Source organism: Haliotis rubra, unplaced genomic scaffold (genome assembly GCF_003918875.1).
Source record: "Haliotis rubra isolate DU_JTF1 unplaced genomic scaffold, ASM391887v1 Scf311, whole genome shotgun sequence".
Lineage (NCBI taxonomy): Eukaryota > Metazoa > Mollusca > Gastropoda > Lepetellida > Haliotidae > Haliotis > Haliotis rubra.
The window spans coordinates 501,851-525,305 of NW_025766982.1; the positions used below are offsets into that span (position 1 = coordinate 501,851).

Consider the following 23,455-nt stretch of genomic DNA (forward strand, 5'->3'; position numbering starts at 1 on the left):
GCATCAAAACGCCGACACTTTTGACCAGAACTTCATTAACATTGATAAGAAATATATAAGCATTTCGACGTCCTGAGACTAGTATTCATATTTGCCAATTAATTGTAGATTCTTCTAGCAATGGCAAAGTGGGCTTGTTTAGTTTTCCGATTCAAATACATCAAATGTCAATTTGTAATATCATACGTAATAGACGTCATATTTTTACATGACATGATTAAATATCGAGGTGAAAAACACAGAAATGGGATCAACTTGGATGAGTCATTATACCATCCAGGCATTAGAAAATCTGAAAAAAGCCTACACTGTTTTGATACTTTATTACAATCAGACAAGAACGACGGGGATATTTTCAAATAACAGCATCTGATGGGCATCCACCCTTCCTAATGTCGCACTGTTCAGGTTGAAGAAATTAACCTTAAGCGTGATGAGCGAGGTTGATCATCATTTTTACTATCACTAGCGTCTGGCTCGAACAAATAAGGCCTAGCGACACCAAGCGATTTTGACAGAATCGTCCGAAAACAAGTTGTAACTCGGCAAAGCAGGTGACAAGATTAAATGACAATGGATTGTGAGAACACATATCTTTCATTTTCCACAACAATTGTCACGATTTCAGGTTTTTACAAACCTGTAAACAAGATAATTTACCCCCTGAATGTACATAAATTCTAAAGCGCCCCTCGTATGTATACGTCACGGAGACGCACCCCTCTGATTGGTTGAAATTTCGTTCGCGGGAGAGAATTGTGCACTGTTGTCAAAAAGGTCGATTTAAGTAATTAAAGATCGAAATGAGTAGTTTTAATGACGGGGTTTCATTTATAACTATGCCAATTAGTGACTTATATATTTGTACCCCCCTAGAGTATATGTGATCTTTAAAGAACCAAAACCCTTCATCACGATCACAGCTTCCTTTCAAACAGTGACAAGGAAACTCGCAATAACAACAATGAACACTGTTTAAAGTTAATCCCTTTTTGCAATAAACGACTGTCAAGCACCACAAAAACTATATCTTCATGACATGCCTAAGTAACTGGAACATCTTGCCTGTATCGTTACAAAAGAACAAAAAATAATACAAAACGGTTACAGTTTATACTTTTATTCTAATCCATGCCAACTAAAGACAGGAGCCTCGGCACGCGTTTATTCTTTTCTTCGACAAAAAAAATGAGTTGTCGATATGATGCGTGCCAGTTAAAGTATATGTTATAAAAATAGGTGTTCCTCTTCTAGTTATTTGTCCTCTACATCGGTGTTTGCGGTCGTTTGGCTAAATACTGGGCTATTCTTGGATTAGACTTGACCTTCTCTACGTTGGCCTTGACCAACGGGAAGCCATCTACCGGGCCTTTCAAAGCGCCAGCAGCCTCAAGTACATCAAAAACAGCTACATCGGCATATCCGATCTGGAAAGATCATTTTAAAATATAATCTCAGTAGTTTGAAAATGACGTACGATTTCTCAAAATCCAAATTCATAAGGATTTGCGGAAAATCGTTTAAATTAATCGCACAAAAGAGAAAGATATGCTCTTCATCTCATTTAGGTTAATGCTTCAATATTTACATGTTGTGAAGGCTACCATTTTCTCATGAAACTCGCTCAAAGGTATAGTGATATTAAGCATTTATCCGTGTTTTTAACATATACTGAATACCAAAAACAAACGCGAATATTACAAATGTTGCAAATTGCATGAACTAGTGAGTGAGTTTAGGTTTACACCGCACTCAGCAATATTCCAGCTAGAGGGTGCCGGTCTGTAAATAATCGAGTATGGACCAGACAATCCAATGATGAACATCGATCTACGCAATTGGGATACGATGACATGTGTCAACCAAGTCAGCGAGCCTGAAATACCTGAAATAAGACATAAATCAAGACGAAGTGGTGTGTGTTGGACGAGAAGATCATCGTCAGTTGTATGTTCAGATGATACTACAGTGGTTTCTAACGAAAGCCATACTCGATACTGGAATGTCATTTCCAATGATTCTTAAGTGACGTTAACAAATCACGCAGCCTAACGTTACCAAATGGCGCAGTCTTACGACGTCTTATTGACGTTTTCATTGAAGACGTCTGGTTATGAATAAAGATCATTTGTGCCTTCACTTTAAGGACTCGTGTTGTTTATCCTACATGTTTTCATAAGCAAACATCAATCAGGTGTTTTTAAGACCTTATCACAGTTTCACATGATTCGCGTTTCTTTTGGAACTGAGTATGTATACTACTCAAAAGAAGGTAAAGATGAGTAACTTCAGAATAACGGGTGTTTTATAACGTCTAGTGTGTAGTATACATGGCTGGTTTTATTCTTGCAACCTTGTTATTGGAGGACTGACCAAAACGGATCGCTTACTATAAAATTGTATCACTTTGGTAAAACCAGTCAGTACTGACCATGTTAAGATTATTTAAACTTAACCTGTTGGGAACTCAGGACAGCTGAATATTGATAATAAGTTCTTGGTGATTTCGTTACAGACAATATGTTTATACAACACGTTTTTGCGGGTATCGACAATATCCAGCGAGCTGTCCTTGAATTTTGAAACATGATGTGAATATATTGAATTTCTTGCCTTGTGCTTTTCGTATGCTTAAATCACATGTGTTTGAGCAATGTCGTTCAGAATGTTATGTTTATATGACGGGGGAAAGAGTGAGTGAGTGAGTGAAGTGAGTTTAGTTTTACGCTGCACTCAGCAATAGTCCAGCTACATGGCGGCGGGCTGTAAATAATCGAGTCTGGATCAGTCAATCCAGTGATCAACAGCATGAAAATCGATCTACGCAATTGGGATGCCAATACGCAAATGATGACATGTGTCAACCAAGTCAGCGAGCCTGACCACCCGATCCCGTTAGTCGCCTTTTACAATCAGCATGGGTTGCTGAAGATCAATCCGAACCCGGATCTTCACAGGTACGGGGGGACAAATAGTATACACTATGCTGGACGATGGCTAAACTGAAACAAAGATGAAACAGTAATTCGATGGGGATGCAGTTGGTAGGGATATCATTTAGACCTTATGTTCGGGTTTTCAGGAGTGGCTAATTCTAGAAAGATTTCATGTAAAATACTGTAAATATGTTCTTGGTGTTGGTATTACTACAACAAATGCAGCTGTTTTATCTGAATGCGGTCGTCATCATATATGTAGTGATTCTATAATAAGATGTGTTAAGTACTGGTGTAAATTATTAATTATGGAAGAGACTAGATATCCAAAACAAACCTATATTATGTTAAAAGAATGGACGATATTAACCGCAAGTCATGGGTAACTGAAGTGAGGAAATTATTTATGGTTTCAGCTATGCGTGGGAGTTTCAAAATATTGTTAACACTGATTTATTTTTTAAACAGTTCTCTCAACGAGTTAAAGATTGTAACATCCAGTGTATATTTTCTATGTTAAATGAACATTCTAATTTAGAGTTTTATTCATGTGTCAAAAGTACGTTTAATATGGAATCATACTTGTCAACATTATATAACAAAGATTTAAGAAGATTTTTATCACTTTTAAGATTTGGTGAATTAAATATTATGAAGAATACAGGCAGAAGAAATAATATCCCAAGAGAATTAAGATTTTGTCCATTTTGTAAGAACATTTTAGAAGATGAGGTTCATTTTGTTTATTTGCCCACAATATGATGATTTAAGAACAGGATATATGTTAAATATTAACTGTAAAGATAGAAACTCTCTCATTCGCCTTCTTCAAAATGAAAATAGCAATTATTTATATATGTATGCAAATTATATTAAGGAAGCGTTTATGCGACGTAGCGCATTATTATTGTGAATATATAGAAATATGTTCTAGTTATTGTGCACATCATACCTTTTGTATTGTAATATATATTGTACATGGGCCTGTGGCCTTTCTACTGAATAAAGTTATATACTATGTTCGTAGTGTTTCAGCGACTTTTTAATCCTAGTAACGTTTTGATAACGTTCGAAACCTTTAGAAAATCTAATTTTCATGTTTATTCAGTTGCCAGGCAGTTTATGTCCGATGCCATACCTTGTTGCCGACGAAGAATCCAGTGTTGTTATTTTTCAACACAGTCTCCAGGAAGCCCAGGAACTTTGGTATGTTCGTTTCATTGTTTTCCTTCACAATCTCTGCCTGCAAACAAATATAAACAATATATAGATACTGCAAACTTAACCAGATAAAGTACATTAACCTACACATTGAGGCGACAAAGATAAGTAAAAATATATGTTTAACATTTAAAGATTAATGTACTTGATAGGAAAGATATAGCCTGTATTTGTGTATGCGTGCGTGCGTGCGTACGTGTGCCGGATTGTGCCAGAACACTGAGATACCATGCCGAGTGTATGAAGCAAGTGGTTTGGATAAAAAACCACTTAGTTGCAAACATGTAAAAACGTACACTGCATATCCAAAAACCTTTATACAGGTTTTCTGTTCAAACCACTCCAGATTTTTTAATTCAACATGTGCTTTGGTACAGAGAATTATAACATGTTGCTATGCATGCAATGTCACCTTTTGGCTTCATCCTTCCATGAAAACTCGAACCAAGGCTGCAAGAATGTCGGCTACTATTCCTTTGACTTGGTCAACCTCTAGTATTTCAACGTCCGTTTGCCCGTGGAGACCTGGTTAATAAATCGGATATCACACTGATCAGAATGTATCACACGCTTGATATACTCTTAGAAGTTGAAGGATGAGGACTATTTTTATGGATATGCAACTTCTTTATTCTGTATAGGTGACGTTTCGACATAGATTCTAATGTCGTTGTCAAGCAAGTCACAAAATAGTCCCCATCCTTCATCTACCCAACTTCTAGAATGCCAATCAAAGAAGACTTAGAAGTTGGGTGGTAACATAAGAACGTATGGTATGGATTTACAACTTCTTATTCTTTACAACACGACGTTTCTTAGCTACGTCTTGCCCCTTCATCAGATGAATGACAGAATATGATTTACAAGCAAAATATAGAGTGCGTACATGAGGCGAGTGAGATGGATTAAAGAATGAGATGTATAGAGATCAAGGAGATTGGTATATCAATACTAATTTATCGCATAAACATACACTTAATCTCTTTGAACTCTGTACATCTCAATCAAAATATATCACTTAATCTTCTTCATCTCTGTACATCTCAATCTTCAGTTCCATGTATGGCCTACGCGTATATATTTTATAAATCATATTCAGCCATTCACCTGATGAAGGGGCAAGAAGTAGCCCCAAAACGTCGTGGTGTAAATAATAAAGAAGTTGTAAATCCACACCATACATTGTTACAGTGCGATCACGTATTGTAATGTCCAACTGACTAATTAGCTGTGATGAGCTGTGTCCGTTAGGTCCGCCAGGAATCTATGATCGTAGGTTTAAATGTGATATTCTCCATTACGTTTCACTGTTGAACTCCACTATCATCACAGTCCGTACAGCCACTAACAGCTAGTAAAGCTAGTAAAAATCGGCACTGATCACATTCATCGCGATGAACCATCCGTCTTGGGCCGTCTTGTGTGCTGGAAAGAGCGTGTGCATCAGAAGCCTGTTTTAGTTCAGGTGCTATCTTCTCCCTTACGTTTCACAGTTCCTATGCAATAAAGGTCCCAGTTTATGGCTACTAACTGTAATTTGAGTTAACAGTTAGCATCACATCGGCATTATTTCAGTCATGAATTATCACAGTTCAACGCCATGAACTATCTTTGGTCATACACCGAACCATTACACACCAAGGAGGATGGGGTGGCCTAGTGGTTAAAGCGTTCGCTTGTCACGCCGAAAACCCGGGTTCGATTCCCCACATGGGTGCAATGTGTGAAACCCATTTCGGGTGCCCCCCGCCGTGATATTGCTGGAATATTGCTAAAAGCGGCGAAAATTAAAGTCACTCCCCTCCCATTATACATCAAATTACAAATAAAAGATGACTTGTAATACAATTATAGGTACAGCCTACACAACTCACCAAAGCGTCTGGCCAGGAAGCTGGCGATCGCTATGCTCTCCCCGTACTGTTTCCCGTCTAACTCCAACACTGGAAGTCTGCTGAACACGTACTCTGGAATTAAAGAAACATAAAAACCTGCATACTGTGGAACGTGTAGTTTTATCTGGAAACCGTTGTAGCATTCCATGTTTGTCCCTGCATGAAACTCTTTGATTCATCGTATTAGAGGATCATTCCACGGTTAAACGGTAAATGGAATCCACGATCTTGTCACGGCAGACACCATTCAATCAACCATTCACCTAACCAATCACTCAACCAAACACTCAACTATTCACTCAACAACTCAATCAATCAATCAACCATTCACTCAACCATTCACTCAAGCATTCACTCAAGCATTCACTCAAGCATTCACCTAACCAATCACTCAACCAAACACTCAACTATTCACTCAACAGCTCACTCAACAACTCACTCAACCACTCTCTCAACCACTCTCTCAACCTCTCACTCAACCACTCACTCAACCACTCTCTTAACCTATTACTCAATCCCGCACCCAACCACTCACTCACTCAACCGCTCACTCACTCAACCACACACTCACGAAGCCCGCTCACCCTACTCACTGCCTTTCTGCGCTGGCCACTCTTCCATCGTGATTCTGACGTCATCATATTCCTGTCCCGCGAGCACGAACAGCAGCCGCGACAGCTCCCCACGTCCACGGATGTTGAAGTAAATCAGCTTGTATTGAGGCATGTTTGCTCCGACTAGCTCTCTCCAAAGCGGTGACACAAGTGATGCAAGAAGACATGTCTCCCCTTTAAATAGATTACCCGTTCAACGTGACTAGACTAAATTAGTACAGCAGGACAAGGTCAAGGTCGACGGAGCGTTGCTCGTATGGGAGGAGACTAATCTCGAATGTACACAATGTACTCGCCGCAACGTTGCTGAATCACAAGGGGAAGAAGTCAAGATGACCTTTTCGTGTGTCAGGAGTGATCACCCTAGCACGTTACTGGGTTTGACATGTTTAGACTCGACAGTACTTCTCTTCAGAGGCATAATTGAGACTAAAACATGAGCTTGAACTGTCTTTATTATGCAAATTATGTGAATGGTGGTTCTGCTCATGTGGCTAGAAAAAAGCACTCCCTAAATTTAAATGCTAGATAGCATAGTATCGCCCGCCCTAACGTAAATACTGCATTATCTGGTGTGACCCACATTGACGAAAATACATGTACAGCATTTAACCACACAGACTAAATTGAGCACTGTGAAGCTGATCAACCCAGCCTTAAATACTTCATAGTGTAGTATAACCTACCCAGCCTTAAATACCGCATAATGTAGCATGACCCACCCAGCCTTAAATACCGCATAATGTAGTATGACTCACCCAGCCTTAAATACCGCATAATGTAGTATGACCTACCAAGCCTTATATACCCAATAATATAGTATGACCTACCCATGCTTAAATACCGCATAATATAGTATGACCCACCCAGCCTTAAATACCGCATAATGTAGCATGACCTGCCCAGGCTTAAATACCGCATAATGTAGTATGACCTACCCAGCCTTAAATACCGCATAATGTAGTATGACCTACCAAGCCTTATATACCCAATAATATAGTATGACCTACCAAGCCTTAAATACCGCATAATGTAGTATTACCAACCCAGCTTTAAATACTGCATAATGTATGACCCACCCAGCCTTAAATACTGCATAGTGTAGTATGACCTACCCAGCCTTAAATACTTCATAGTGTAGTATGACCTACCCAGCCTTAAATGCTTCATAGTGTAGTATGACCTACCCAGCCTTAAATGCTTCATAGTGTAGTATGACCCACCCAGCCTTAAATACTGCATAGTATAGTATTACCAACCCAGCTTTAAATACTGCATAATGTAGTATGACCTACCCAGCCTTAAATGCTTCATAGTGTAGTATGACCTACCCAGCCTTAAATGCTGCATAGTGTAGTATGACTCTACACAGCCTTAAATGCTTCATAGTGTAGTATGACCTACCCAGCCTTAAATGCTTCATAGTATAGTATGACCCACCCAGCCTTAAAACTGCATAGTGTACTATGACCCACCCAGCCTTAAATACTGCATAGTGTAGTATGACCTACCCAGCTTTAAATACTGCATAGTGTAGTATGACCTACCCAGCCTTAAATGCTTCATAGTGTAGTATGACCTACCCAGCCTTAAATGCTTCATAGTATAGTATGACCTACCCAGCCTTAAAAACTGCATAGTGTACTATGACCCACCCAGCTTTAAATACTGCATAGTGTAGTATGACCTACCCAGCCTTAAATACTGCATAGTATAGTATGACCAACCCAGCTTTAAATACTGCATAATGTAGTATGACCTACCCAGCCTTAAATGCTTCATAGTGTAGTATGACCTACCCAGCCTTAAATGCTTCATAGTGTAGTATGACCTACCCAGCCTTAAATGCTTCATAGTATAGTATGACCTACCCAGCCTTAAAAACTGCATAGTGTACTATGACCCACCCAGCTTTAAATACTGCATAGTGTAGTATGACCTACCAAGCCTTAAATACCGCATAATGTAATATGACCTACCAAGCCTTAAATACCCCATAATATAGTATGACCTACCCAGCCTTAAATACCGCATAATGTAGTATTACCAACCCAGCTTTAAATACTGCCTAATGTATGACCCACCCAGCTTTAAATACTGCATAGTGTAGTATGACCTACCCAGCCTTAAACGCTTCATAATGTAGTATGACCTACCCAGCCTTAAATACTTCATAGTGTAGTATGACCTACACAGCCTTAAATGCTTCATAGTGTAGTATGACCTACACAGCCTTAAATACTTCATAGTGTAGTATGACCTACCCAGCCTTAAATACTGCATAGTGTAGTATGACCGACCCACACAGACTAAATACTGCATGGTTTAGTATAACCTTGGTTGAGGAAAATACGCCTTAATCTACTTTCCAACAAAGGCATGCTCCCCATCATTGCTCTATTTTGAAGGAAGCTTCTTAGAAGCAACGTGACGGCGTAACATTGTTCATGATGTCAAGACGCCATGACAACGTGATATTTTACCCCGTGCATATCGTTTGGAAACAATTGACTCCCGATATGTTTGCCTTCGTACGTTATAAGCATTGTAATTATCATTCTTTGAAGTTAATGCCACCTGTTGATTGCCACCTGCTTTTGTATTTGAAACTAATGGTTTTCCAATTATAACAATTAAGGTGTCCACTTCCATTGTATACCTTATAGAAAGTTTGACTTTACTTTGATAACAAGCACATATGATCGATTTTTTGAATCATATCATACAATTCAATAACAATTCTTCATTTTATATTAAATGCATAGATCAAAATACAGCAAATGACCAGAAAGATTGACTTTCACGAGTCAAGGAATCACCAGACGCCATGGATTCATGATAACCTTAGTAAATATACTCTCCCCAAAAAGAAACGCATATATGAATTTCAATTGTATTTTTATGTTTATTTTGAAACATCTTGTAGGCTTTATGAGTCAATGAAATATAGCGAAAATGCACACTGGGAATGGAGACTTATCCGTCTTTGGCACCAACTCGAGGAAAGTCAGTTTGAGTGTCACATTGAGACGTGTGGTGGCGCTGAAGTCAATACCTCGTGTGACCACCGTGGGCATCCAGAACTGCACGACATCGCCTCGGCATCGAACGAATAAGTCTCAGAATCTCGTGTTGCCCAATCGCAGCCCACTCTGCCTGTAGCATGTGCGAGTTGCTGAAGTGTCTGGGGCTGAGGGTTACGGCATCGCACCCGTCTGTCCAGGGCATCCCACAGATGTTCGATCGGGTTTAAGTCCGGTGATCTTGAGGGCCAAGGGAGCACATTGATGTTGTGGTTCTGGAGGAAGTCTCTAGTGTGACGTGCTGTGTGGGGCCTGGCATTGTCCTGTTGAAACAACTCCCTCTGGCGATCAATGATTGGAAGGAGGTGTGGGCGTAGGATTTCGTCACAGCACCGTTGACCTGTGAGGTTGCCTTGGATCATTACCAAATCACCTCTCCTACGGCAGGTGATCCCCCCCCCTCCCCCACATCATAACACTTCCCCCGCCGAATCTGTCCACCTGGGGAACGCAAGCGTCGGTGAAACGTTCACGTCGACGTCTGTACACCCGCATTCTTCCATCGCGTCGTTCAAATAGAAATCGTGATTTATCACTGAACCAGAGTCTACGCCAATTCGATAGGTTCCAGGCCTAAACGTTGGTGCACCATTGAACTCGATGTCGACGATGTTGTTGTCGAAGCACAGGGCCAAAATAAGGTCTTCTGGCACGTAAACCAGCCTCTCTCAACCTGTTCCTGACGGTCTGTGCAGAAAGCCTCCTCAATCCGGGTATTTGTCGAGAGATACTGGTCGCCGTAGCTCTTCGATGACGCAGATGATGTACCCGGATGTAGCGATCCTGCGCCGCAGTGGTCGCTTGAGGTCGCCCACTACGAGGGGCATCTGCTGCCGCATTCTGCCGGTGATATCTCTCCCAGAGCCGTGAAATGGTGCTTTGGTGAACATTCATGCGTCGGGCAACTGCACGTTGAGACTGGCCAGCTTCAAGCAAACCAACGGTTGGCTTCACTTAGACGTGGTATTTTGCGTTCATCAACAATATTCCAAATACAGTGAATAATCGACAGACAGCGATCAACCTTTAATACCCATCATTGAGACTATCTGATCCCCAACTTTCACGTGCATTGCATGTGAATTGTGTATTCTGTGACACTACACGCCGAAATTGAAAATCATGCTGTTAAATACGGGTATTTTACGGATGGTGCGTTTTGTTGTGATGTTTCAAAACATAAACACCATAGGACTCATAAACAGAAAAAAACCTTTGGTAAAATGAATCACGTTTTAATTCATTGCTACATGAAAATGCTATTTTCATGATGCGTTTCTTTTTTTGGAGAGTATATATATAACATAAATTTCCCACTCATAAGAATAGCAATATGATGAAGAAAATGATGCGAACCAGGTTAAACTGTGACAACGTAATATATGAAAGTATGATCGAAACATAAATCATAATAAATCCCATATGATCAAAACATCAAATTAACTTCAGACATGTCCTTGCGTAAACATTGAAAATAATTCCAAAATGAAGAAGAATAAACGTACTTTCAAAGCATAAACAAACATGTCAATATCTTGGGGGTTTTTTTTAATGTGCCATGAAGAAAAAACTTCAAAATGTAATAGAATTAACATTAAATTATTGAAAGCTATTGCTCATAAAACGTGTCCTTGCGTCATCATTGAAAATAGCTCCATAATGAAAAACAATTAACTTTAATATTCAAGACATACACAAATAATCTCTGGTATATTTAAGACGTGTCATGAAATTATAGAAAACAAATGCTAACAATATTTTGAAAATCCGTAATGAAAACGTGTTTGTCACACGCTATTTCCCATCCAACACCCCCACACACACACACCCCAACCCACACCCCAACCCACCCCACCCGGCCAGTAAGTCGATATCTGAATGTCGCAATTATCTTCTGTGTTACCCTGAAAATTATGTAAAGGTCATCGGATTGATACCAAATGTCATCCTTTAGTTTTTGAGATATCGTACAAATACTCCCTGTTACCTTGAAAATTATCTGAAGCTCACTGAATTCGACTGGCGTTAACAAAACGCACCTTGGTACCATTTTTAAGCAAAATCTGTCAATTCTTTCTTGAATTATCGCGCTAACAATCTATATATTGGTAAAACCCTCAGATTTTCGCTGTGACCTTGCAAATTATCTCAAGGTTACTAAATTCACCTGGTGTCGGTGAATCTCGCCACTACACCTTGGTACGACATTTGTACAAAATCCATCATTTCTTTCTTGAGTTATCATATGATATATGAAATGCAGCGAAAAACGAACACACGCGTATTTAGGAATAATCATAAATATTTATTACATTTTACCACAACTAAAATAATTACAATGTACATAAATGTTTAATACAATTTGCTCCGTGCAATTTACGTCAATTTTTTATTACAATTTACATCAATTTTAATTACAATTTACGTCAAGGCTTCTTACAATATGCTGCAAGTATTACGATTTACGTTTAATGACAATTTACGTCGTAACAACGCCTGTGCTATGTAGTCCCAAGAGACCTCAGCCAATACCACTGTATGTATGCAATGCGTGGGTTATATATACGGACTTACTAAAGAAAGTCTACAACAGGTACTATGGTACTCAATACGTTTATACATGTTGTCATAAGACAAGTAGTAGCAAGCAATCACGTGATCAAACATGGCAGCGTAATCAAAACATCGTCAGCTCATTTCAATTCATTGCTTAACAAGCTCAACTCAGGTTATTTGGTAAATAACAAGTGTGAAAAGAAAAAGAACAACACCAAAGATTCAGGGTGTCACATTTTATCATCAAAACAGATTCCTGAGCTCGCATTAATTTCGTGACGCATTTTAGACTAGACCCTCGCACTCGCATTAAATTCGTGACGCATTAATTTCATGATTTACAGTATTTAGGGCTCCTTGCCTCTAGGCAGGAGACCTATTGTAATCGGTCGGATTATTATTATGTTTTACAGATAAAGATGAAAATGCAGCAGAGAGGGTTCGATTCGGGTGATCCTGGCACACTCAGGCTGGTAAGGCTCATCATCAACTCAGGGCCCTTGCCCCCTCTACACGTAGCCCAGACAGCGAATGGGACTTCTCCCAGGAAACGCTGCCTAGTTGAACCCACCAAGAACTTTCCAGAGAATGTGAAGGCCTCCCAACACTGCAGCCTTCTGCATTACCCAGAGTGTCAGAAGGGCTATGCTTCCCGGTGGAGAACGCGGGCACTCTCCTGATCTACGCCAAGAGATCAGGAGGTACCAAACCAAGGGCACCGAGAACAATGGGGAGCCTGACGAAAGTGTACTTGGGATGCAAGCGAGACATTTCAAAGGCGAGGTCCGCATACTTAGTATGCTTTTCCTGAATCTTGCCAATCACATTGGTGTCAAAAGGGACAGAAAATTCAATGATATATATAAATTCATTGGCTTTATCAAAAAGGGCAAGATCAGGTTTGTTGGATGGAATTCTTCTGAGGCTGTATATGGGCCTGTTCCAGAGAAATCTAAAGCTGTCGTTTTCCATGACGCCCTTGTTCAGGGTCATACCATGGATGGACCTCGGAGTCAAAGCCACAGACATGGCGGAGACGGTAGTAAAAGCAACGAGCCATGCCATCATGTCGTTTAAGATGCTGTTTGTGCCAAAGAAGGGCATCCACTGACAAGGTGTTTGACAGTTTCTGTAAATTCATACATAATCGACATCTCATATTGATATTTTCTTTAAGAATCACATTTTGGCGATTACGAGTGGCAGTTATTTTTGTTTTCAGTTTTTGGCCATGTTTATCAGTAGTCTTCTGAGTAATTTGCTCCCAAAATGTGCTGAGCTCGAACCATCAGCTGTAGACATTCCAAACTTTCCAAAACTGATGTCCAGTAAGCATTATGCAAATTCTGCCAGGACGATAGATGAACTCTTAGTGATTCCAGAACACTAATTGTTTTGACCGTAGACCGAAGAACAACTGAGATACACCCTTTTAACTATTTCTTCTCCAGAACCTTTTAAAAGGTACATGACCCCCGTGACCCCGGCTGTATTTGGAAGATCCGCTCGCTATCAAAAACGTCTTCTGGCTCTCCGTTTTGGACGATTTCTAGCCCTCAAATACAGTTCAAACACCCGCAAATCTGAAACCAACCGTCCGATTGATTCGACCAAAATGTACCTGTATAAGTGGGCTATTAGCTCAGGAAGCACTTTGAGCACATCCCTGTGACGTGGAAAGGCGCTATATAAATGGCTTATTATTATTATTATAGTGTCGATTATAACTACCGATTGCAGTAATGTATCTCTAAAGACAACAGAGGGACAAGTGAAATTATATTTTCCACACTTTAGTTGCTATATTCATCGGTTCTCTAGACAACACAATGAAAATTAGCCGTATGTATCTCAAACTTTAGCTGATCAGTTTCTGTTCTTCGGTGCATGTGAAAAGTATCACCGTTTGGAACATATCTTCTTCATGATTGTTAGAGGTAATTAAGATAGCTTGTTTGAACTAAGGGTTCTTCTGTTTTTGAATGTCGTGATACCCAAGTGATATTTTTAATCTTAGAAGAAAGGTTTTGTGACGAATTTATCGAAACTTAGAGACCTTCCAGTACTTCCAGTCGGAGAGCATTCGACTAGCAGTGATATGATTCATATTAACTAAAACTATTACTACTTTCATCAGATATGTGACAGACACAATAGGCTAGATAGAACTAAAGCCAAGGAGCCTTCATTGTTGCTTGCAACTATATTTGTGACTTTGTCATTCACAATCAAAACACGTTTAAATATATTTCCGCTGTTGCTTGGAAAAAAATCGCCCCAAACCAGGTGTGTACTTTCTTTTGAGCGTCAGTTTATCCAGCCGACCATTCTTGCTTCTCCCACATCAAACATGCACTGTTGTTCAGTTCAGTTTAGTTCAGTTCAGTTAATGAAATGCATTTTAAAGCACCAAAACACTCTCATCACAATCACAAAAACTTCATTTCAAACAATGACAAGGAAACTTGCAACAACAACAATGAAAACTATTCAAAATTAATCTCTCATGCAAGAATGGGTCACGCGGTAGCCTAGTGGTTAAAGCGTTAGCTCGTCACGCCCAAGACTCGGGTTCGATTCCCCACATGGATACAATGCGTGAAGCCCATTTCTGGTGTCCCCGCCGTTATATTGCTGGAATAATGCTAAAACGGTGTAAAACTAAACTCACTCACTCACTCATACAAGAAACGACTGTTAAGAATTACAAAAACGATATCTTCATGACATGCTTAAGTGACAGGAACATCTTTGCCTGTATCGTTACAAAAGAACAAAAAATAATACAAAACGGTTACAGTTTATACTTTTATTCTAATCCATGTCAAGTAAAGGTAGGAGCCACGGCACACGTTTATTCTTTTCTTCGACAAAAATGTGTTGTCGATATGATGCGTGCCAATTAAAGTATATATTAAAGAAATAGTTGCTCTTCTTCCAGGTATTTGTCATCTACATCGGTGTTTGCGGTCGTTTGGCTAAATACTGGGCTATTCTTGCATTAGACTTGACCTTCTCTACGTTGGCCTTGACCAACGGGAAGCCATCTACCAGGCCTTTCAAAGCGCCAGCAGCATCAAGTACATCGAAAACAGCTACATCGGCATATCCAATCTGGAAAGATCATTTTAAAATATGATCTCAGTACTTTGCAAATGACTGACGACTTGTCAAAATAAAAATTCATTATGACTTGCTGAAAATCGTTTAAATTAATCGCACAAAAGAGAAAGATATGCTCTTCATCTCATTTAGGTTAATGCTTCAATATTTACATGTTGAGAAGGTTACCATTTTCTCATGAAACTCGCTCAAAGGTATAGTGATATTGAGCATTTATCCGTGTTTTTAACATATACTGAATACCAAAAACAAACGCGAATATTACAAATGTTGCAAATTGCATGAACTAATGAGTGAGTTTAGGTTTACGCCGCACTCAGCAATATTCCAGCTAGAGGGTGCCGGTTTGTAAATAATCGAGTATGGACCAGACAATCCAATGATCAACAGCATGAACATCGATCTACGCAATTGCAAAACGATGACATGTGTCAACAAAGTCAGTGAGCCTGAATGACATGAAATAAGACATAAATCAAGACGAAGTGTTTTCATAAGCAAACATCAATCATTTTTTTTCAATACCTTATCACAGTTTCACATGATTCGCGTTTCTTTTGGAAGTGAGTATGTATACTACTCAAAAGAAGGTAAAGATGAGTAACTTCAGAATAACGGGTGTTTTATAACGTCTAGTGTGTAGTATACATGGCTGGTTTTATTCTTGCAACCTTGTTATTGGGAGACTCACCAAAACGGTTCGCTTACTATAAAATCGTATCACTTTGGTAAAACCTGTCAGTACTGACCATGTTAAGATTATCTAAACTTATAACTTATTGGGAACTCGGGACAGCTCAATATTGATAATAAGTTCTTGGTGATTTCGTTACAGACAATATATGTATACAACAAGTTATTGCAGTGGCGATACAGGAGGGAGGGGGAGGGGCCCCTTTGAAAATGACTAAAGTCCACATTAAAGTTAATGTTTTGCAATGGCGGAGCCAAGGTGGTGAACATTTCTTGATCCGCCTATGGACAATATCCAGCGAACTGTCCTTGAATTTTGAAACATGATGTGAATACATTGAATTTCTTGCCTTGTGCTTTTCGTATGCTTAAATCACATGTATTTGAGCAATGTCGTTCAGCATGTTATATTTATGTGACGGAGAAAGATTGAGTGAGTGAGTGAGTGAGTGAGTAAGTAAATTTAGTTTTACGCTGCACTCAGCAATATTCCAGCTACATGGCGGCGGGCTGTAAATAATCGAGTCTGGATCAGACAGTCCAGTGATCAACAGCATGAGCATCGGTTTATACAATTGGGATACGATGATGACATGTGTCAACCAAGCCAGCGAGCCTAACCACCTGATCAGGTTAGTCGCCTCTTAAGACAAGCATGACTTACTGAAGATCGATTTTAACCCGGATCTTCACAGATACGGGAAATGAAAGTATACACCCAAGTTGGATGAAACAAACATGAAACAATAATTTGATGGGGATGCAGTTGATAGGGATATCATTGACGTGATGCAGACCTTATGTCTGCAATATTTCAACGACTGTTTTGAGACTAGTAACGTTTGATAACGAAACCTTTATAAAATCTTTTATTTTATGTTGACACTACCAATTGTCGAACTGTTTATGTCGATTGCCATACCTTGCTGCCCACGAAGAATCCGGTGTTGTTATTTTTCAGCACAGTCTCTAGGAAGCCCAGGAACTTTGGTATGTTTGTTTCATTGTTTTCTTTTGCAAGCTCTGCCTGCAAACAAATCAATATAAACAATAGACAGTTATTGCAAAATTACTCACATAAAATACATTGATCTACATACTAAGGCGACCAAGCTAAGTAAAACGTTTAAAGAATTTTCATCACATGAAATTATCTGTTGTAAAATCAATTGTTTCACATTTGAAGACTAATGTACTTGATAAGATAAATATGGCCTGTATTTGTGTATGCGTGCGTCGGTGCGTACGTGCGTACGCGCATACAGACATCGCAGCCGGATTATGCCGGATTGTGCCAGAACACTGACGTACCATGTCGCAATGTAAAATGGCTATCCTACACTGACATACTGAGCGACGGGTCCATGTTTTATTCCCTTTTATTACTCACCCGTTGAAGATATTACTCACTGTTTAATGAATCTACATCGCGTGCTGCCTGAACTATTTGCAATGGGGCACATGACCAAAGTAACGTGATCAAAACCAAACGTCAGCCGTCATTCACCACACATCTCGAAGTCGCGATATTCAACTGTTCTTTGCTCGGTTCCGCGTAATAGCATTTACATCAAAAAAATAATTTGAGTCCGATATTCTCAAAATCACATATGCGTTTCTTTTTGAAGAGTGTACAAAGCAAGTGATCTGGATGAAAAAACCCACTTGGTTACATGCGTGTTCGTTGGAAACGTTTGCTGCATATCCAAAAATCCTTCATATATATTTTCTGTTCAAAGCCTTCTGACTCTTTAATTCAGGATGTGCAGAGAATTATAACACGTAACATGTTGCTAGGCAACGTCACCTTTTTGGCTTCATCCTTCTCCAGGAAGACTGGAACCAAGACTGCAAGAATGTCGGCTACTATTCCATTGACTTGGTCAACCTCCAGTATTTCAACGTCCGTTTTCCCGTGGAGACCTGGTTAATAAATCGGATATCACACTGATCAGAATTTATCATCCAAAACTGTGTTCCACAGGAGATATCGCTTGTGTGAGATCAAACGATATCTCCTAGGAGATATCGTTTTGACAGTAGATTTTGTACAATGCCCTGACAATGCTATGATGTCATGTACTTGATGACGTCACAATGCCGTGACATCGCTGCACTGCAAGTCTAATGGCAGTACCATGTTCAAAGATGTACATTTTTCATTGAAAATTAATGGACAGTGATTTTGATGATAATAGAATTCACCCTCGTGTCTTCTGATATCAATATATCAACACTCGTTGATAAAGTAAAAATATCCTCGGCAAGCCTCGGATATTTGTAACTTTATCAACTCGTGTTGATATAATTGATATCAGAAGACACTTGGGTGAGATTCTCTATGTATCACATGCTTGATATGCTCTTATAAGGTGGATGGTAACATAACAACGTATGGTATGGATTTACAACGTGTATATGACTTATATGACTGGGCTACTACTTCTTACTTCATGAGGTGAATGGACAAAATATGACTTACAAGCAGAATATAGAGTGCGTACAGGAGGCCAGTGAGATGGAATTAAGGATGGAGATGTACAGAGATCAGGAGATTAGTATCTCAATACTAATCTAGTATCTCAAAATTCTTCTCAATACTAATCTATTGCATAGACATACCACTTAATCCTTTTGAAGTCTGTACATCTCAGTCTTTCATCCCACGCCTCCTCTACGCGTATGTGCGTCGTGTTGTAAGTAAGAAAGAAGCTATTACAAAACGATCACGTATTGTCCAAATAGCCGATTTCACCTCACCTCAACCCAGAAACCTGTTATCGATGCTGTCTTCTCCCTATGATGTCCCAGTGGCCACTGAGAGTAATTCGAGATAACAGCTAACATCACATCGGCATTATTTCAGCGATGAACTATCATTGTTCATACACCAAACCTTTAAAAGTCAGGGACGATGGAGTGACCTAGTGGTTAAAGCGTTCGCTCTTCACCCCGAAGACCCGGGTTCGATTCCAAGCATGGGTGCAAATTGTGAAACATCCGCCGTGATATTGCTGGAATATTGCAAAAGGCTGCGTAAAACTAAACTCACTCACTCCCCTCCCATTACAAATCAAATTACAAATAAAAGAGGACTTGTCATACAATTAATTGGTTATTTCTGAAAGGCACATGACTCACCAAACCGCCGGGCCAGGAAATTTGCGATGGCCATGCTCTGCCCGTACTGTTTTCCGTCTACCTCCAGCACCGGAAGTCTGCCGAACACGTACTCTGGAATGAAACAAAACTAAAACCCTGCATGCTGTGTTTTATCGTTTAAACAGTTGTCATAGTAGCATTCCATGTTCTTCCCTGCATGAAACTCTTCGATTCGTCGTATTAGATGACCGTTCCACGGTTAAACGCTAAATGGAATCCACGATCCTGTCACGGCAGATATTGTCACGGCAGACACCACTCACTCACTCAACCACTCACTCAACCATTCACTCAACCATTCACTGAACAGATAACTCACGCAACCATTCAGTCAACCACTCACTCAACCAACCATGCCACCATTCACACAACAACTCACTCAACCAATCACCCATCCATCCACCCAACCAACCACTCACTCAACCACTTAACCAGTCACCCAACCATCCACCCAACCAACCACCCAACCAACCACTCACTTAACCACTCAACCACACACTCACCCACTCACTCACTCACCAAACCACCCAGCCACTCACTCACTAAGCCCACTCAGCCTACTCACTGCCTTTCTGCGCTGGCCAGTCTTTCATCTTGATTCTGACGTCTTCATATTCCTGTCCCGCGAGTACGAACAGCAGCCGCGACAGCTCCCCACGTCCACGGAAGTCAAAGTAAATCAGCTTGTATTGAGGCATGTTTGCTCCGACTAGCTCTCTCCACAGCGGTGACACAAGTGATGCAAAAGGACCAGTCTCCCCTTTAAATAGATTACCCGTTCAGCGTGACTGGACTACATTAGTCAAGGTCGACGGAGCGCTGCTCGTATTGGAGGAGACTATAGCAAATATACCCAATCTACTCGCCACCATGTTGCTAAATCAAATCGGGAAACAAGTCATGATGAGCTTTTCGTGTATCACGTGTTGGTACTCTATCACGTCATATGAGTTTAAACTAGCTTTATTATACAAATTAAGTGAATGGCGGTTCTGCCGATGTGGAAGAGTAAAACCACTCCCTAAATTTTACACACTCACCGCGTTGAATACAACATTGTCTGGTATGACTTCCCCTGACTTAAATGCTACATAATATAGTATGGCCCGTCCTGTGGTAAATACTGCATTGTCTGGTGTGACCCACCCTGACGTAAATACTGCATTGTCTGGTGTGACCCACCCTGACGTAAATAGTGCATTGTCTGGTGTGACCCACCCTGACGTAAATACATTGTCTACTGACGTAAATACTCATTATCTGATGTGACCCACCCTGACGTAAAATACTTCATTGTCTGGTGTGACCCACCCTGACGTAAATACTTCATTGTCTGTTGTGACCCACCATGACGTAAATAGTGCATTATCTGTTGTGACCCATCCTGACGTAAATAGAGCATTGTCTGTTGTGACCCACCCTGACGTAAATACTTCATTGTCTGGTGTGACCCACCCTGACGTAAATACTGCATCATCTGGTGTGACCCACCCTGACGTAAATGCCTGGTGGCTTAGTATGACATAACCCACACTGACTTAAATACCGCATAGTGTAGTATGACCCACCCAGCCAAAATACCGCATAGTGTAGTATGACCCACCCAGCTTTAAATACCACATAGTGTAGTATGACCCACCCAGCTTTAAATACCGCATAGTGTAGTATGACCCACCCAGCTTTAAATACCGCATAGTGTAGTATGACCCACCCAGCTTTAAATACCGCATAGTGTAGTATGACCCACCCAACTTTAAATACCGCATAGTGTAGTATGACCCACCCATCTTTAAATACCGCATAGTGTAGTATGACCCACCCAGCTTTAAATACCGCATAGTGTAGTATGACCCACCCAGCTTTAAATACCGCATAGTGTAGTATGACCCACCCAGCTTTAAATACCGCATAGTGTAGTATGACCCATCTAGCCTTAAATACCGCATAGTGTAGTATGACCCACCCAGCCAAAATACCGCATAGTGTAGTATGACCCACCCAGCTTTAAATACCGCATAGTGTAGTATGACCCACCCAGCTTTAAATACCGCATAGTGTAGTATGACCCACCCAGCTTTAAATACCGCATAGTGTAGTATGACCCACCCAGCTTTAAATACCGCATAGTGTAGTATGACCCACCCAACTTTAAATACCGCATAGTGTAGTATGACCCACCCAGCTTTAAATACCGCATAGTGTAGTATGACCCACCCAGCTTTAAATACCGCATAGTGTAGTATGACCCACCCAGCTTTAAATACCGCATAGTGTAGTATGACCCACCCAGCTTTAAATACCGCATAGTGTAGTATGACCCACCCAGCTTTAAATACCGCATAGTGTAGTATGACCCACCCAGCTTTAAATACCGCATAGTGTAGTATGACCCACCCAGCTTTAAATACCGCATAGTGTAGTATGACCCACCCAACTTTAAATACCGCATAGTGTAGTGTATGACCCACCCAGCTTTAAATACCGCATAGTGTAGTATGACCCACCCAGCTTTAAATACCGCATAGTGTAGTATGACCCACCCAGCTTTAAATACCGCATAGTGTAGTATGACCCATCTAGCCTTTAAATACCGCATAGTGTAGTATGACCCACTCCAGCCTTTAAATACCGCATAGTGTAGTATGACCCACCCAGCTTTAAATACCGCATAGTGTAGTATGACCCACTCCAGCTTTAAATACCGCATAGTGTAGTATGACCGCATAGTGTAGTATGACCCATCTAGCTTTAAATACCGCATAGTGTAGTATGCTTTAAATACCCACCCAGCTTTAAATACCGCATAGTGTAGTATGCTTTAAATACCGCATAGTGTAGTATGACCCACCCAGCTTTAAATACCGCATAGTGTAGTATGACCCACCCAGTAAATACCGTGACCAGTGTAGTGTATGACCCAGCTAGCTTTTAAATACCGCAGTGTAGTATGATAATCCAGCTTTAAATACCCATGTAGTGTAGTATGACCCAATCTTAGCTTTTAAATACCGCATAGTGTAGTATGACCCCATCTAGCTTAAATACCGCATAGTGTAGTATGACCCACCCAGCTTTAAATACCGCATAGTGTAGTATGCTTTAAATACCGCATAGTGTAGTATGACCCACCCACCCACGCATATCCAGCGTAATACCACCATGACCCACTCCAGCTTTAAATACCGCATAGTGTAGTATGACCCCACCCAGCTTTTAAATACCGCATAGTGTAGTATGACCCACCCAGCTTTAAATACCGCATAGTGTAGTATGACCCACCCAGCTTTAAATACCGCATAGTGTAGTATGACCCACCCAGCCTTAAATACCGCATAGTGTAGTATGACCCAGCCTTTAAATACCGCATACTGTAGTGTGACCGACCCAGACTAAATACTGCTTGGTGTAGTAGACTAAATATTGCATATTGTAGCATGGCCTACACGGACTGCATAGTCTGGTATGATCTACTTGGACTTGAATGGCAAGTCAAGTCTATTCTTCGTGGTATGGCCACTGGCCCATTTACGAAGAAAGTGCATACATAATATGTTGCAGTAAAACATAACTTTGTGTAGATATTACGTTAAAATATTTCAGTATTTTAATAACTATTTTAAAATGTTTCAGAACTTTGAAAAAGATTTTGACAGACACAAGAATTCCGAAAATATTCCACCCGTGAAGGTCCGGGTTAGAATGAACCTTCAGTAACCCGTGCTTGTCGTAAGAGGCAACTAATGGGATCGAGTGGTCAGGCTCGCTGGCTTGGTTGACACATGGCATCGGTTCCCAATTGCGCAGGTCGATGATCATGCTGTTGATCACTGGATTGTCTGGTCCAGACTCGATTATTTACAGACCACCGCCATATAGCTGGAATATTGCTGAGTGCGGCGTAAAACTCAACTCGCTCACTCACTCCGAATTTATTCAGTATATAACAATACATTTTAATCAGATGGATGTGTCTAATGTAACACAGTTCCTATAGGTATTACGTATTCAGGTAATTACATATTCAGGTTTCTATTCTAGAAACGTTCGTAGCCCTAAGAATTCTTAGCTTTGATCTTAGTCAATGTCATGTGTTAAAATGGTTTCAGAAGTTCGTAATGCTACGAACGGTTGAGAATAGCCAGCCGGCTGTCGAATTCAATATCCCTCAGCCG

At 40.4% G+C, this 23,455-nt stretch overlaps 1 protein-coding gene and 1 pseudogene across 1 annotated transcript; both read right to left on the reverse strand.

The window, feature by feature from the left end:
• Nucleotides 1-1,104: 1,104 nt before the first annotated feature.
• On the reverse strand, nucleotides 1,105-6,834 carry LOC124283251 (annotated as a pseudogene).
• An 8,265-nt stretch (nucleotides 6,835-15,099) lies between these two features.
• Nucleotides 15,100-20,037, reverse strand: LOC124283248 (probable glutathione S-transferase 7). Its single transcript, XM_046719278.1, has 5 exons — nucleotides 19,849-20,037; nucleotides 19,263-19,355; nucleotides 17,929-18,044; nucleotides 17,044-17,148; nucleotides 15,100-15,419 (listed from the first exon to the last, which is right to left on the reverse strand). Exons 1-5 carry the CDS (start codon nucleotides 19,979-19,981, stop codon nucleotides 15,258-15,260), a joined length of 609 nt encoding a protein of 202 aa, XP_046575234.1. The 5' UTR covers nucleotides 19,982-20,037; the 3' UTR covers nucleotides 15,100-15,257.
• Between the last annotated feature and the right edge of the window lie 3,418 nt (nucleotides 20,038-23,455).

Coding starts and splice junctions, on each gene's coding strand:
- LOC124283248 (XM_046719278.1), bottom strand. CDS start 19,981: ATGCCTCAATACAAGCTGATTTACTTTGACTTCCGTGGACGTGGGGAG. Junction 18,045..19,262: donor TTTCCTGGCCCGGCGGTTTG/GTGAGTCATGTG, acceptor TTTATTAACCAG/GTCTCCACGGGAAAACGGAC. Junction 15,420..17,043: donor GATTCTTCGTGGGCAGCAAG/GTATGGCAATCG, acceptor TGATCTTTCCAG/ATTGGATATGCCGATGTAGC.